The following is a 15,617-nucleotide window of genomic DNA, read 5'->3' as shown; positions in this document are numbered from 1 at the left end:
GCCGCCTAAGATTCGGTCCATGTCCAGGACCCAAATTTGGCAGTGCTTGTTGATACAGGCCATGGCTCCTTTCCTCCCGCTGGGAGGAAAATATCTCCTAAAAACCACAATGGCATGGCCCTGGAGAGCGACCCTGCAGAAGGGTTTCCTGACACCAGGTTCAGGGGGATGCTAATTTCCCTTCAGATCGGGGTGGCCACAGTGCGGCCCTCCAGATGTCCACAGACTACTATTCCCATGAGCCATGCTGGCAGGGACTTGTGGGAATTGTAGTCCATGGACATCCAGGGAACCACGGTTTGCCCCCCTCTGCTTTAGATAGAGGCAGGATCCAGGCAACGTTCTTGATGCCTGCACCTGAAAAAGGCACTCCCCAGATCTGGTAGACTCAGCCCCATGTCGCAAGCCCCAAGCCCCACACTGGCTCTGCTCTTTCCCTTCCCAGCCTCCCCCCTGCATGGTGGCCCTTCTGAGCCAGGCCATCTGAGCACGAAGGTCAGTCAGACTGGCAGCCGCTCTCCAGGGTCTCAGGCAGGTCTCCCACACCGCCCAAATCCCCTTAGTGGAGGTGCCGGGGACTGAACCTGGGAGCTCCCGCATGTCGAGCAGATGCTCTACTGCTGAGCCGTCACCTTCCCCTCAAGCTCTCCGGCCGGCCTCTGCCTGCTGCTGTCCCTTACCTCCCAGCGCACGGAGTAGGTGAAGAGCAGCTTGTTCTCCTTCGTGGGATCGATCTCCTGAGGAGCCAAGTTGGTGGCTTCCGGCAGGGTGCATGCCCCCTTCTCCTCCGCCTTCAGGTCTAGAGAGCAAAGTTTCACGTCAAGAGGCCTCTACAGTCACCGCCCTTCCCACTGCCCACGCCGGAAGCCCCAGGCCCTGTGGAAGCATCGTGCAGCCACACTCCAACTGGCATGCCATCTCCTCGGACCCCGTCCTCTAAAACAGGGATCCTCAACCTGTGGTCCTCCAGATGTTCATGGACTACAATTCCCATGAGCCCCTGCCAGCAAATGCTGGCAGGGGCTCATGGGAATTGTAGTCCATGAACATCTGGAGGACCACAGGTTGAGGATCCCCGCTCTAAAAGAGGCCCCGGACACACGGCCTCGGCCCACTCCAGACGTCACCTGAAGCTGCCTTCCACGGAATCAGGCCTTTTGGTCTCTCAAGGTCAGTCTCGCCTACTCAAACTTGCAGTAACTCTCCAGGGTCTCAGGTGGAAGTCTTTCCCCCCACCTCCTGCCTGGCCCTTTCAACGGGGATTGGACGTGGGACACACGAAGCTGCCTTCTACTGAATCAGACCCTCAGTCCGTCAAAGTCTGTACTGCCTCCAGGGACTCTGGTAGAGAAAGGTCTTTCCCATCCCCTCATGCCTGGCCCTCTTGACTGGAGATGCCAGGGATTGAACCTGGGACCTTCTGCCTGCCAAGCAGAGGCTCTGCCACTGAGCCAGATCAAGGTCTTTCCCATCCCCTCCTGCCTGGCCCTCTTGACTGGAGATGCCAGGGATTGAACCTGGGACCTTCTGCCTGCCAAGCAGAGGCTCTGCCACTGAGCCAGATCAAGGTCTTTCCCATCCCCTCCTGCCTGGCCCTCTTGACTGGAGATGCCAGGGATTGAACCTGGGACCTTCTGCCTGCCAAGCAGAGGCTCTGCCACTGAGCCAGATCAAGGTCTTCCCCATCCCCTCCTGCCTGGCCCTCTTGACTGGAGATGCCAGGGATTGAACCTGGGACCTTCTGCCTGCCAAGCAGAGGCTCTGCCACTGAGCCAGATCAAGGTCTTCCCCATCCTCTCCTGCCTGGTTCCTTCAACTGGAGATGCTGGGGATTGCCCTTGGGCCTGTCTGCATGCCAGAGCCTACATTTGAACATGCATGAAGCTGTCTTATGCTGAATCAGTCCCACTGCCAGACAAGGTCAATATGCCCCAGGGGCACAGGCGGAGGTCTTTCCCATCCCCTGCCTGGTCCTTTGAACTGGAGAGGCCAGGGATTGAACCAGGGACCTTCTGCAGGCCAAGCAGAGGCACTTCCACGGACCACTAATCCTCCCCACACTGGTGCGTGATGTAGCTTACCAGACAGTTTAATGCTCTGAGGAATGACTTCAAAGCGAACCACCCTGTAGTTTGGCTCCTTATTCTCCTCCACATCCTCTCTGTGGTAGTAAAGGATGAAGGACAGGTGGTTGTGCAGGTAGAACTACAACAGACAGACATTAAAGCGCAGGTTAGTGGCTTTGGAGCAACACAGGGAGCCCATGGGCAAGGCTGAAGACCGCCTATCCCACCCCTGAGGTCTCCAGGAGGACGAAGAAGCTATATGCCTCCCTGTTCTCGGCCAGCTGCAGGACAAGCGTGGCATGCCGGCTGAGAAAAGAGCTGCTGGAAGGGGTCCCCAAATGAAGGGAAGTTTGCAACCATCCAAGTCTTGCCTATGTGAATGAGATGAAGATGCTGAAGAGAAAGAGGAGGAAAGGGAGAAGGAAAAGAACTATTTCTTGTACCCTGCTTTTTACTAGTTGGGGGTGGACGGGTTGGGAGGCGGGAAGCGCCTCCCGAATCGTCAGTCCAGGGGCAAGGGGCCAAGCCGCACTGAATAGGGACAGGTGTCTTCACCTCACTCAGGCTTTCTCAACCAGGGTTTCATGAAACCATGGCATTTCTTGATGGCCCTGGAAGCGTTTCTCTATATAAAAATTAATTTTAAAAATATATGTTAAACATTTATTGGGTGATCTGACCATATATGTCAACCCTTCAAATAAATGGCCAGTGATGGGCCTGAAGGGGGTGGGGAGGGGAGGGGCCCCAGGTGGGCGTGTCCACAGCTCTGCTTCCCAACCGTATTCTGCACGAATGCGCCACTTCTGGGGGTTTCTCAAAGCCTGGAGGACGTTTCAGGGGTTCCTCAAGGGCAAAGGAAGCTGAGGAAGGCTGACCTTGCCGTTGTCCATGAAGCCCAGTCGATAGCCATGTTCGAACTGGATGTCCTTCTCCTTGTTCTTCTCTTCCTCTCGGCTCAAGTAGAACTCCAGCCGTGTCGCCACGGGAAGGTTGTCGGCTATGCTGCAGCAACAAAGGCCCCGGCGTCAGACTCTCCTGCCTGCTGCCACCCAAAGCCTCCTGCCTGGCCCCGCAAGCAAGGAGGGCCCCCGCTGGGCTGAAGAACTCACAGGTGGATGTAGTAGTCTTCCTGGATCCGCTCGGCGATCAGCTTGCTCTGCTCCTCGCTCAGGACGAGCGGCTCTTTCACGCTGTTACACAGGATCTCGCACTTCTTCTCGATGGTCATGAAAACCTGAAACGGGGTGTTGACGATCCGGTCGCCCCGGAGGACCTCGCCTGCGGGAAAGAGAGGAGCTTATGGCATTGTCTCTCAGGATGGCGAGATCTCTCTTGAACTCGGCACGACAAGTGAACAAAAAGGGGGAGGGGGGGAAGAGACCTTGTCTGCCCTCCAAAACAAACAGAAGCTTCCCACCCCCACCCCCCGGGAAGAAAAATATAAAAACAGTAACCAGCTCAGCGTCAACTGATCCCAAGGAACTCCAGGTGGAAAAAACAGGCAAAAGGAAAATGGAAACAAAACCAGACATTTGTTCCGTGTTTCCCTCTTTAGCCTGTGTCAAAGCAACCCGAGGCGTGGTAGACACACATCTACCAGGAAGGCCAAAAGCTATGGTAGTTTCCCAACATTTTGGGAGAGGCCCCCTGAATCCCCTTTAGGAAGACTTGTCCCCCAGGATTAGGGGGTGGAGCGAGAGTGTCCAGCCCCAATGGAGGGCTACCCAACCCAATGCTGGTTGTGCCCACACTTGATTACAGGGAGTCATGGGATGTGCAGGGTTACCAGGCCTCCACTCCCCAGCCACTGCCCATCAGCTGTCTTGTGGGGGAACTTCCTGGTCTAGGCCAGCATCACAGTAAAGCTGCCAGCACTGCCACTCCCAGGACAAACAGGAAGTGATGTCATTGTATCACAGGATACGCTGGAATTTGGGTAAAGCCTGGGGGTAACATAAGAGTTTTACCACCTCTATAAGGGCCTGCCTCTTCCCTTATAATCCCCCAAGAGCGTTACAATCTTGAGATCAGGGTCCCTGGCTCAAGAGAGGTGAAATTCTCAGACTGATTCTGTGAAGGTTCAAGGAGGTGGCAGGTGACAGCGGGTGAGCTGTGATAGTGTTGTGGGTGTCCTGCATAGTGCAGGGGGCTGGACTAGATGACCCAGGAGGTCTCTTCCAACTCTAGGATTCTATGACTATGAAATTGGGTGTGAACATGGCTAGGGCCTTTTCTGTAAGACGGAGCTGTTTCACCAACCTATAATTGTTGTTGTTGTTATGTGCGAAGTCGTGTCCGACCCATCGCGACCCCACGGACAATGATCCTCCAGGCCTTCCTGTCCTCTACCATTCCCCGGAGTCCACCCAAGTCTGCACCCACTGCTTCAGTGACTCCATCCAGCCACCTCATTCTCTGTCGTCCCCTTCTTCTTTTGCCCTCGATCGCTCCCAGCATTAGGCTCCTCTCCAGGGAGTCCTTCCTTCTCATGAGGTGGCCAAAATATTTGAGTTTCATCTTCAGGATCTGGCCTTCTAAAGAGCAGTCAGGGCTGATCTCCTCTAGGACTGACCGGTTTGTTCGCCTTGCAGTCCAAGGGACTCGCAAGAGTCTTCTCCAGTACCAGAGTTCAAAAGCCTCAATTCTTTGACGCTCGGCCTTCCTTATGGTCCAACTTTCGCAGCCATACATTGCAACTGGGAAGACCATAGCCTTGACTAAACGCACTTTTGTTGGCAGGGTGATGTCTCTGCTTTTTAGGATGCTGTCTAGATTTGCCATAGCTTTCCTCCCCAGGAGCAAGCGTCTTTTAATTTCTTTGCTGCAGTCCCCATCTGCAGTGATCTTGGAGCCCAGGAAAATAAAATCTGTCACTATCTCCATTTCTTCCCCTTCTATTTGCCAGGAATTGAGAGGGCCGGATGCCATGATCTTTGTTTTCTTGATGTTGAGTTTCAAGCCAACTTTTGCACTCTCCTCCTTCACCCGCATCAACAGGCTCTTTAGTTCCTCTTCACTTTCTGCCATTAGAGTGGTATCATCTGCATATCTGAGGTTGTTGATATTTCTCCCTGCAATCTTGATCCCAATTTGTGACTCCTCTAATCCCGCATTTCTCATGATGTGCTCCGCATACAAGTTAAATAGGCAAGGCGACAGTATACAGCCTTGCCGAACTCCTTTCTCAATTTTGAACCAGTCAGTGATTCCATGTTCAGTTCTCACTGTTGCTTCTTGACCTGCATATAAATTTCTCAAGAGACAAATAAGATGCTCTGGTATTCCCATCTCTTTAAGAACTTGCCACAATTTGTTGTGCTCCACACAATCAAAGGCTTTTGCATAGTCAATGAAGCAGAAGTAGACGTTCTTCTGGTACTCCCTAGCTTTCTCCATGATCCAGCGTATGTTGGCAATTTGATCTCTAGTTCCTCTGCCTCTTCGAAATCCTGCCTGTACTTCTGGAAGTCCAACCTATAATAACCCCCAACAAAATAGCCAGCCTCACCACTAGAATAAGGAGGAGGAACCGGAAGACTGGCTCTCTACTCAAGGACTCCCCTGTCGGGGAATTTTAGAGGAGGTATATTTGTGTATAGTAACTGTTTTAAGGTTTTTAATTGTATATTGGTTTAACTGACGTTACCCGCCCTGAGCGCTTGGAATTACAAAACTATGTTTTTAATTATTATTGGCATTCAATGTTTTTATGTTTTATGTTTTTAATTATTATTGGCCCAATGCCAGAGTGCCCCACACAGCCAGCAATACCACTGGGACATCACCCTAGGCCTTCCCACCGCTGGTGGTATATCCCGCCCCCAGCCCCCATCCTACCACTAAGGTCCAGGCCACAGTAGGCATGTTCAACACAATGGGACCAAAGCCTGCAGCTTAAGCGGCGGATGCTGGAATCAAGACGAGCCACAAAGCCCCGGTGCCTCACCCAAATTCTCAGCTTTATACGTGATCTCTTTCGGCCGGCAGAAGGGCAACGAGTAATATTCGTAAGGCAGCTGGGTCCGTGAACTGGTGAGCTTCACAGCCTGGAAAACAAAAGGGGGAGCCATCAGGGGAAGTTCCCTCGAGCCTCCTCCCCAGTGAGGGAGGGCAGCCTTCTTATTCCCCTTCTGTAAAGGGAGATCATGTGCTGTGCGCTTTGCCTGCCCTCCCTCCCTTGGGAAGCTTGGTCCAGGCCTGGAGATCAGATCTCATGTGGTGGGAGCAGACTGCCCCGCTTCCATGTCTCCCCGCAGGAGACAAACCCCACAGCCTGTGAAAACACCACACACACCTCAGGAGCTGTGAACGCTGCCTGGCGCCTGAGGCCCACCCACCCCAAGGAGGCTGCCAACGACTCCAGAGCCGTGAATTAGAGGTCTGGGAGAACCCGACGACCCGTCCCTGCCCTGCCTGAGACCCCACAGTGGTTTTTGGGGCAGTGGCCATTACAAAAACAGCCCGGGAAGAGAACAGATTGGGTTTTTTTTTTAAGAAAAAGAAACCCAATCCCTAGCTCTGCACCCTGTGTAGCTCTGCACGCACAATTCTTTAAAAATCTGTTTTGTAAACTCTGTACTATTGCCACCAAACTAGCAAGAATCTAGCTCCACCTTAAATACAAACAGCATTTCATTCCAGCGTGAGCTTCTATGGGCACTCGGCCACACAAACCTGTGCTGGAATAAAAAATTGTCCGGGTTTCCGGTCTGTTTATTTGGGCTGCCAGCAGGCTAACAGGGCTACGCTCCTGGAACTTGCTCCAAAATTCCAGCCAGTGGCAGGATATCAATCCCAGAAGTCAACCGCGAACCAAATGGGAAGAAATGGTGGTTGCTGGCAGAGACCAAGGAAGGCTAAAGGCTAAAGGTTCAGCCAGGAGATGAGGAGGTGGAGGGGGGGGAGCACGGTTACTCGAAGTATCTGAAAAGGCCGTCCCTTAGAGGAGGGCAGGTGTCAAGATCCTGTGTTCACATGCGCTTGCCGTGACGTTCCAGTTCCTGTATTCACATTTCTTGCCAGGATGCTTTATCATGTTGTGCAGTTAATCTACTTATGGTACTTGGGATTCTCTGCTGCGTTGCGTTTCACTCACTCATTCATTCTTTGAAACTCCGGGGGTTATCTCACTGGCTGTGCAGTCTCGGAGACCTCAGCCCTGCTGTGTCTAGAAGCATATTTTAGAACTTTCATTTGGTGATTCTCATGGGATGGGAAGAGAGCAATCTGGTGCCTATTTGCCCACCAAAAAGATGCTCTGGGGACGGGGGAGGGATCTTCAGGGGTCCTCATATAGGGGTCCTAAAAAACAATCCCACCCACCTTGTTTATTTATTTTATTTATTATTATTATATTTATATACCGCCCTCCCCGAGGGCTCAGGGAGGTTTACAGAAAACAGGGAAGGATACAATTAACACATGGTAACACCTTAAGCCTGATCCGGAATTCAACCGGGATCCAGCGCAGCTGCTGGAGGATGGGCTGGATGTGGGGCCTCCGAGGAGTTACTGTGAGGACCCTGGCAGCCGCGTTCTGTACTAGTTGCAGTTTCCGGATCAAGGATAAGGGTAGGCCAGCGTAGAGTGAGTTACAGGAACTTGTGTAGTGGGCACACAAGGCAGGGCCTTTTCAGTGGCAGCCCCATGGTTATGCAAAAACCTCTCCAAAGAGTTGGTTCTAGCTCCTTCACGCTCCATTTTTAGCAGAACTGAAGACAGCTTTATTCAGGACGGAATTTGGTTAGTTGTGCTGCCTAGCAGCAGTTTTAAATTATTGATCTGAACTAGTGGCTTTGATGTATTTTATTATTTATTACACTGTAAGTTCCCTTGAGTTCATATAAGGCAGAAAGGCCACTGATGAATGCTTTAAAGAAGTTAATAAGAACAGCTCAAGGGAAATGTTCAGTTGTGGTATCCACAAAGTAGAAGATTAGTCAACTCACAGGTTTGTAAAAACGGGATGCTGACAGAACAACACCGGATAGGAACTCGGCCAAAGACAAGGCCTGGGCTGAAATCCAAAGGAGCAAAAGGGCCCCCACTCTGCCCTCTAACAGCCCCAGCCGAGCCAAGGATCTGACATGGCTTCCGGAGGTGTCCCACCCCGCTCCAGGACGGGTCCCTGCCCACCTTGATTTCGACGAAAGCCTCTTTCTCGAAGTTCCTGGGAGCAACACCCGGCACGTAGAAACAGCTGGCCGCTGGGCACCACAGCAGCAACGCCAGCGCACACGTCAGCCTGCCCTACAAGGGGAAGAGTTTGGGTCAGTGAAAACGTCAGCAAGAAGAGGCCATAGCAGGCAACCAACACCCAACACTGCAAACACCATCCCCCCTCCCCCAAAGGCTTGAACAAGGAACTGAGCCATAAAGCCGGCTCTGTAATGTCAAGCAAATATATACAAGTGGGACGGTTTGTAGTGAATACAAAGAGAGAAAGAAAAAAACCTATCTCAATGCTACTATAAATGTTACTAAAATCATTACAAAATAAATGAAGTAAAGGGTTTTTTGTTCTTCTTAAATGTACAATATTGAACATTTTATGATTTTAGGGTTATATCTTTTTTAGGTTGAATTTCAAAATTTGGATAATCATGATATTTATATTCAAAGGTGAGGTAGAGGATGGGTTTACTTGTACGTGTATAATTGCTTTAAGTTTCGTAAGATATTAATTTTGAGCATTTAGGTTTAGGACAACCATTGAGGAAAATGTCCATTTGAAAACAGGACATATCTAGAAGCCGTTCTAGTTGGATCCTATACGAGAACAAACAAACAAGAACGAGGAACCCTTTACTTCATTTATTTTGTAATAATTATAATAACATTAGAATGCTTTAGGATGCTTTGGGCTGATCCTGCGTTGAGCAGGGGGTTGGATTAGATGGCCTGTATGGCCCCTTCCAACTCTATGATTCTATGATTCTATGATTCTAGGAATCTAGTTCAGCAGTGGAAAGGGATGCCTAAGGAGGTGGTGAGCTCCCCCTCACTGGCCGTCTTCAAGCGGCGGCTGGACAGATCCTTCTCCTGGATGCTGGAGGCTGACCCTGCCTTGAGCAGGGGTTGGACTAGATGGCCTGCATGGCCCCTTCCCACTCTAGGATTCTAGGAGTCTAGTTCAACAGGAGAATGGGCTGCCTAAGGAGGTGGGGAGCTCCCCCTCACTGGCCGTCTTCAAGCAGTGGCTGGACAGATCCTTCTCCTGGATGCTTGAGGCTGATCCTGCATTGAGCAGGGGGTGGGACTAGATGGCCTGCATGGCCCCTTCCCACTCTAGGATTCTAGGAGTCTAGTTCAGCAGTGGAATGGGCTGCCTCAGGAGGTGGTGAGCTCCCCCTCACTGGCCGTCTTCAAGCAGTGGCTGGACAGATCCTTCTCCTGGATGCATTGAGCAGGGGGTTGGACTAGATGGCCTGTATGGCCCCTTCCAACTCTATGATTCTGTGATTCTATGATTAATAGTAGCCTTGGGGTAGGCTCTGTAGTGTCAGCCTAGGCTCCAAGAACTACAGGAGACTCGGAAAAAGCAAAACCAAGAGCGAGCAGGCAGGTGGCCAGCTTACGGCCATGAGATGCACACTAGAGGCCAAAGTCCAGAACATGTGCCTGCTTGCAATGGGAAGACGAAACACAGAGAGTGTCAAAGGGAAGCTCTCCTTGCCCCCACTCCACAGTCACAAGAAGAGCCTAACAAGGACTTCAGTGCTACCCTGGCTGTGGCTCAGTCGCAGAGCACCAGCTTTGAATGCAGAAGGTCCTGGGTTCAAACCCCAGCCTCTCCAGTTAAAAGGACTAGGCAGCGAATTGTATTGGAAGACCTCTGCCTGGGAACTTTCGAGAGCCCTAGCTAGTTGGAGCAGACAGAACTGACCTTGATGGGCCAATGACCGGATTCATCAGATGGCAGCTACATGTGTCCATCATTGACTAAATCAGGCTTTCTCAACCAGAGTTTTGTGAAAACAGAGTTTCTCAATGGCCCTGGAAGGGTTTCCTGAACAGGTGGGAGTTAATTCTTTTTTAAAACCAGAGTTTTAAAAAAGCACTCCCTCAGACTCGAAAGCTTCCGCCTTGAATAAATCTTTGTTGGTCTTAAAGGTGCTACTGGACTTTGATTTTATTGTGCTACTTCGGACAAACACGACTACCCATTTGAATCTCTCTTTTAAAAAAAATGTGTTGAGAAAAAGAGTTGGTTCTTATATGACGCTTTTCTCCACCCAAAGGAGTCTCCAAGCGGCTTCCAATCGCTTTACCTTTCCTCTCCCCACAACAGACACCCTGTGAGGTGGGTGAGGCTGAGAGAGCCCTGAGATTCCTGCTCGGTCAGAGCAGCTTTATCAGTGCCGTGGGGAGCCCAACGTCACCCAGCTGGCTGCATGAGAAGGAGCGGGGAATCAAACCTGGCTCGCCACATTGGAAGTCTGCACTCCTAACCACGACACTGAGCTGGCTCCATTTATTGGGCCATAAGACCGTATAGGGTCATGTTGATCCCCCTCCCAAAATGACCAATGATGGGGGTCGGGAGGGGCTTTGCTTCTGAATCATGTCCTGTCTGATTGCACCACTTCCAGGGTTTCTTGAAGGCTGAAGAATGTTTCAGGGGTTTCTCGACGGGATAAAAAGTTGAGAGAGGCTGTTCTGAGCAGTCTCAGCCTTCCTAAACCTCTTACCTGAACTGTTCTCTGTGTCGCACATACAGATTCTCTAAGAGTGACTGCAGACCAGTGTGTGTGTGGGAGAGAGAGAGAGAGAGAGAGAGAAGCCAAGAGAAATTCAGAGGTGGTTTGCCACCGGGAGTCTCTGCCTTGGACACAGGACTTTGCTGGTGGTCACCCTTCCAAGTCCCAACTAGGGTCAACCCTCCTTAGCCTCTGGTGAGATCAGGCTGCCTATGTGGAGCAGCCCTGAGCTTCCTCTGTGGGTTCCCAACCAAGCAATAGCCGGGGCTGGCCCTGCTCCGCTTCTGAGATCTGACCAGACCTGGCCCATCCAGGCCAGGGCTTACAGGGATAGAAGAAAATGATTTCAGAAGAAGTTTCAGTGGAGAGAAAAGGACTGTGGGATATACGGATGATACAGGATATTTTCTTCTTGTTCCCAATACAATTTCTTGCATTAAAAGGGGCGGCTGTTTTAGTCTGTAGTGGTAGAAAACAGCAGGAGTCCTCGAGTACAGGGGTAGTCAACCTGTGGTCCTCCAGATGTTCATGGACTACAATTCCCATGAGCCCCTGCCAGCTGGGAATTGTAGTCCATAGTCCATGAACATCTGGAGGACCACAGGTTGACTACCCCTTAGAGCAGGGGTAGTCAAACTGCGGCCCTCCAGATGTCCTCGCTGGCAGGGGCTTCTGGGAATTGTAGTCCATGGACATCTGGAGGGCCACAGTTTGACTACCCCTGCCTTAGACCAACAAAATTTGTGGCAGGGGAGGAGCTTTTGGGAGTCAGTGCTTGCTTCTTCAGATACTCAGAGAAGGGAGCAGTGACTCACGAAAGCTCGTCCCCTGCCACAAATTTCCTTATTTTTAATGCGTTCCTGGACTTTGTACATTTCTTGCACCACTGAACATGTCGGGTTTAACACTTATGTTTCAGATTTCTGCAATCCAAGCCCTCGTCACACTGTTCATGAAGCATCACCTCAGCCTATTGATTCTTTATACTAATCCGCCTTGAGTCTCTGTGAGGAGGACAGGCTAGAAAGAAGATCAATAGACACACTGCCTCTTGAGTTCCGCTCACGCCAGCTTGCAAAGAAACATGGTCCCAAAATCATAACGGCATCACTAGCCATTGATTTAAACCCAAGCCACAGGGATATAAACAGGACGGCACAATCTGCGAGCTCCGTAAAAATATCCATAAAACAGACTTTGATCCAGAAGCAGACTATAGAGAAGAAGTTGGGTTTTATATCCTGCTTTTCCCTCCCCAAAGGAGTCTCAAAGTGGCTTACAATCACCTTCCCTTCCTCTCCTCCTAACAAGTGTAGGTAGATGGGACTGTTAGGTAGGTGGGGCTGAGAGAGCTCTGAAAGAACTGTTCTGTGAAAACCACTCTAACAGGACTGTGACTAGTCCAAGGTCACCCAGCTGGCTGCGTGTGGAGGAATGGGAAATCAAACCCGGCTTGCCATATTAGAAGCTGCTCTTAGCCACAACACCATGCTGGCTCTCCACCACTAAATTAAACAACTCAAAAGACAAAACTCCTTACTTAAAAAATAAACATTTTGGCCAGGCACCTAGAAAACAGTATGGTAGGTACCAGGCAAGCCTCGAGGGAAAGAAAAATGGTTGGTTTTTAATCCCCATTTTTCACTATCCAAAGGAGTCTCAAAGCAGCTTCCAATCGCCTTCCCTTCCTCTCTCTACAACAAACACCCTGTGAGGGAGGTGAGGCTGAGAGAGCTCTGAGAGAAACTGCTCTGTGAGAACAGCTCGAACAGGACTGTGACAAGCCCAAGGTTATGCAGCTGGCTGCATGTGGAGAAACAGGGTATCAAACATGGCTTCCCAGATAAGAAACCGCTGCTCTTAACCACTACACCACTGAGAAGCCCCAGTCTCTAGTCACACCCACGGCACTTCTGAAGGCAAGGGGCCCAAATATCAGGGCTTAGAAGGCAGATCTTAACTGGTGGATTGTACAATCAAAATGCCAATTCCCTACCACCCTCTCTGCATCCACGGGAAGCTTTGCTCAGTATGGAAAGGTGCACTATTTCAACTTCTCTGCAACTTCTCCAAGGTCAAGGAACCAGGGAAGGAATTTCTCAAGGGGACAGATCAATTAGGAAGGGTCCAAGTCAGCTATATATTTTGTCAGAACTGCAATCTTTACAGCTTCTAGGATGTTCAGGGAGAAGACATGCACATGCAAAGAGAAGAAACACCTTATCGGGCGGACAGAGTTCTCACACACCTGCACAGGCAAGAGCCGGCACAGGTCTCATCTGTCTTAAAAGAGCCTGAAATTCCTCATGTCACTGACTGTGGCCAGTATAAATCCGAAGGCTCGAGAATCAGATTTCTAAAAACCAGCTGCATTAGGAAAAAATAGGAGGGTGTATCAACTTGGGGGGGCGGGGGGTTGAAGATAAGACAGACAGCCACATGGGAAAGCCAGCCACTAACCATAACAGCTTCAGGGAGCCTCAATATACTGTCCCCAGTATACCTGTTCCCTTTGTTCCCTGTGCATAAACGCCTTGTGGAGCAAAGATGTCACATGGGACAGACCTCTGGCCTCATCCAGACCCACTTCTCTGCAGTCTCATCCTTTCTCTCAGCCACGTGATGGGGAAGAGAGGTGTGCTACTCTTCCTCGGGCCACTGCGCAAGGACCACAGAGGCGGGGAGGTAGTTGTGAATTCCCTGCACTGTGCAGAGGGCCGGACGAAAAGCCCCTTGAGGATCCCTTCCAGCTCTTTGTTTCTACGCAGTGGCCCTGAAGCAGGCCCTCCTGGGCAAAGAATAGTCCCACCCCATCAAACATGGCCAGAATAAAATGTTTTCCATCCCTTCTCAAAGCAAAAGTTACACTCCCTCCAGCGGCGGCCTCAGTGACCCAAAGGGGGTCACGGCATTAGGAAGGTTGAGGACCAGTGTTCTAAGGGCAGTGGGTAGGGTTTATTTCTATGGAGGGTGCAGGCATGGGGAGCGTCTTCCTTGGATAAACCTCTCACATGGAGAGAATACAGAGAGGCAAGGGAGTGGGGGGGGGTAAGCACTACCTTCATGGCACAGTCCATTTTGATTGTCTATAACCTTTTTGGTGATAGAATCATAGAGTTGGAAGGAACCTCCAGGGTCATCTAGTCCAACGCCCTGCACAATGCAGAGGTCTCCCTCTAAAGAACGTACAGGGCCATTTACAAGGCTCTCCCTTCTTCCATTTATGCTCATAACAATCCTGTGAGGTAGGCTATGCTTGGAGAGAGCGAGAGAGAAAGAGGCAGAGTCTCTCCCAATTAAGCTGAGTGGGGGATGTGACCTTAGGTGTCCCCAGTCCCAATATCACACTCTAACTCAGGAATTCCCAACGAGGGTTCCAGGAAAACCCTAGGCTTATGTGAGCACTTCCCAGGAATTTCGTGGTCTTTCCTGGAACTTCAGACATCATCTCCCCTGCTGCTCTACAGGCCTAGCCTCTGTCTCTCCAAGGGCCAGACTCCACTTCTAGGGCTCCTTGAAGCCTGAGAAATACTTCATGGGTTCCGCCATGATCCAAAGATTGAAAAGGCTGCCTAACCACGGCACCACCCTGACTCTCAAAAAACGACTCCCCAACTGATGTGTTCTAAGAATAAATGAGGGGGAGGAAACATTTGTTTAAATACCCATGGATCCTCCCCCCTCCCCCCCCCTGCATGCAGTCTAACCTTCTTCCAGACTCACTGAACAGCAGAGAAGCAAGCAGTCTGCACTAGAGCAACGGTTCCCCAAAGAGTTTGAATTTCTCCCTGCAGACGCTGCCTTGAAAGCAGCCAAGTTCCCACAAAGTGCCCTGCCCTGCCCGCCACAAAAATTTCTAGCCATGACTCAAGGCATTCCACTTCAAATCGGTCAATTCTTAATCCGACTTCAACAATGCAGAAATGCTCAGCCAATCTGGATGTGCCTCACACCCAAGCTGATGCCGGGTGTGAGGCAGATCCAGGTTGGTTGAGCATTTCTGAATTGTTTGCATCCAGAAGATAAAGGAAGATGGAGACCGCAGCATTAACAAATCCTACGTAACACTCAGTATGCAAAGCACAAGAAACAGTGCCCCCCTCCCCAGGGGGGGGTGGTCAGGTATATGCTGCAGAGGACCAAGATGAACCCAGAGGAGAGGTCCAGCTTCAGGCCGGGGTCACAAGTGGCTCTCCTCAATCTCACCAGAGTCAAACACGATGTGGCCAAACAGAGAATCAATAACCTGCCACATACAAATATACATAAAAATGTGTGTACCTGTTAAAGAGCAATAGAGGTAAGATAACACAGCAGTGGAAAGATGATACAGCCACCCCTAAACATGTTCTCACACCTACCTGTCAGCTAAACAGAACGGGGGGTGGGAAAAACACCACTTTCCAGATATTGTCTAAATACTCCCCTATCTGCCCTATATAGCTCAGATGACCCTCATCCTTGACAGGTTTAGAAGCCATGCAACAGGCTAAGAGGCTGCAGATAAGCCCCCAGTGAGACAGATAATGTGACTCTGGAGATCTCAGAGGAAAATGGCCATGGTAGCACACTTCTATTCCATGCAGCAGGTCCCAGGTTACATCCCCGTATTCTGAGGTTCTGCTGCCAGTCAGAGCCTTGAGAGACCAAGTCAATAAGAGGCAGCGTTATTTAGAGCTCATCTGCTTTTCATGCAGAATGGCCAGTCTTCTTCCAAAAGAACAGGAAGCAGGGAACATGAAAGAATTCAGCCTGAGACCCTGGAGAGCCAAAGCCATTTGGAGTAATCAAGACTGACCCACAGAGGTCCTGACTCAATATAAGCCAACTCTGGGTGCTGAGGGCAAGC

General features: G+C 50.7%; 1 protein-coding gene across 1 annotated transcript in view; it reads right to left on the bottom strand.

The window, feature by feature from the left end:
- The window catches only part of TM9SF4 (transmembrane 9 superfamily member 4), a 30,169-nt gene that overhangs the window by 12,826 nt on the left and 1,726 nt on the right, over positions 1–15,617 (bottom strand). The window contains exons 2-7 of the mRNA XM_077336064.1: positions 8,205–8,318; positions 6,016–6,115; positions 3,179–3,347; positions 2,945–3,071; positions 2,082–2,205; positions 681–799 (exon numbers count right to left, since the gene is read on the bottom strand). Of these exons, the coding sequence (XP_077192179.1) occupies positions 681–799; positions 2,082–2,205; positions 2,945–3,071; positions 3,179–3,347; positions 6,016–6,115; positions 8,205–8,318 (753 nt within the window). The remainder of the gene's footprint in view (positions 1–680; positions 800–2,081; positions 2,206–2,944; positions 3,072–3,178; positions 3,348–6,015; positions 6,116–8,204; positions 8,319–15,617) is intronic.

Source organism: Paroedura picta, chromosome 4 (genome assembly GCF_049243985.1).
Source record: "Paroedura picta isolate Pp20150507F chromosome 4, Ppicta_v3.0, whole genome shotgun sequence".
Classification (NCBI taxonomy): domain Eukaryota; kingdom Metazoa; phylum Chordata; class Lepidosauria; order Squamata; family Gekkonidae; genus Paroedura; species Paroedura picta.
The sequence above is the reverse complement of the archived record's forward strand: the minus strand, read 5'-3'. Positions and strand labels throughout refer to the sequence as shown.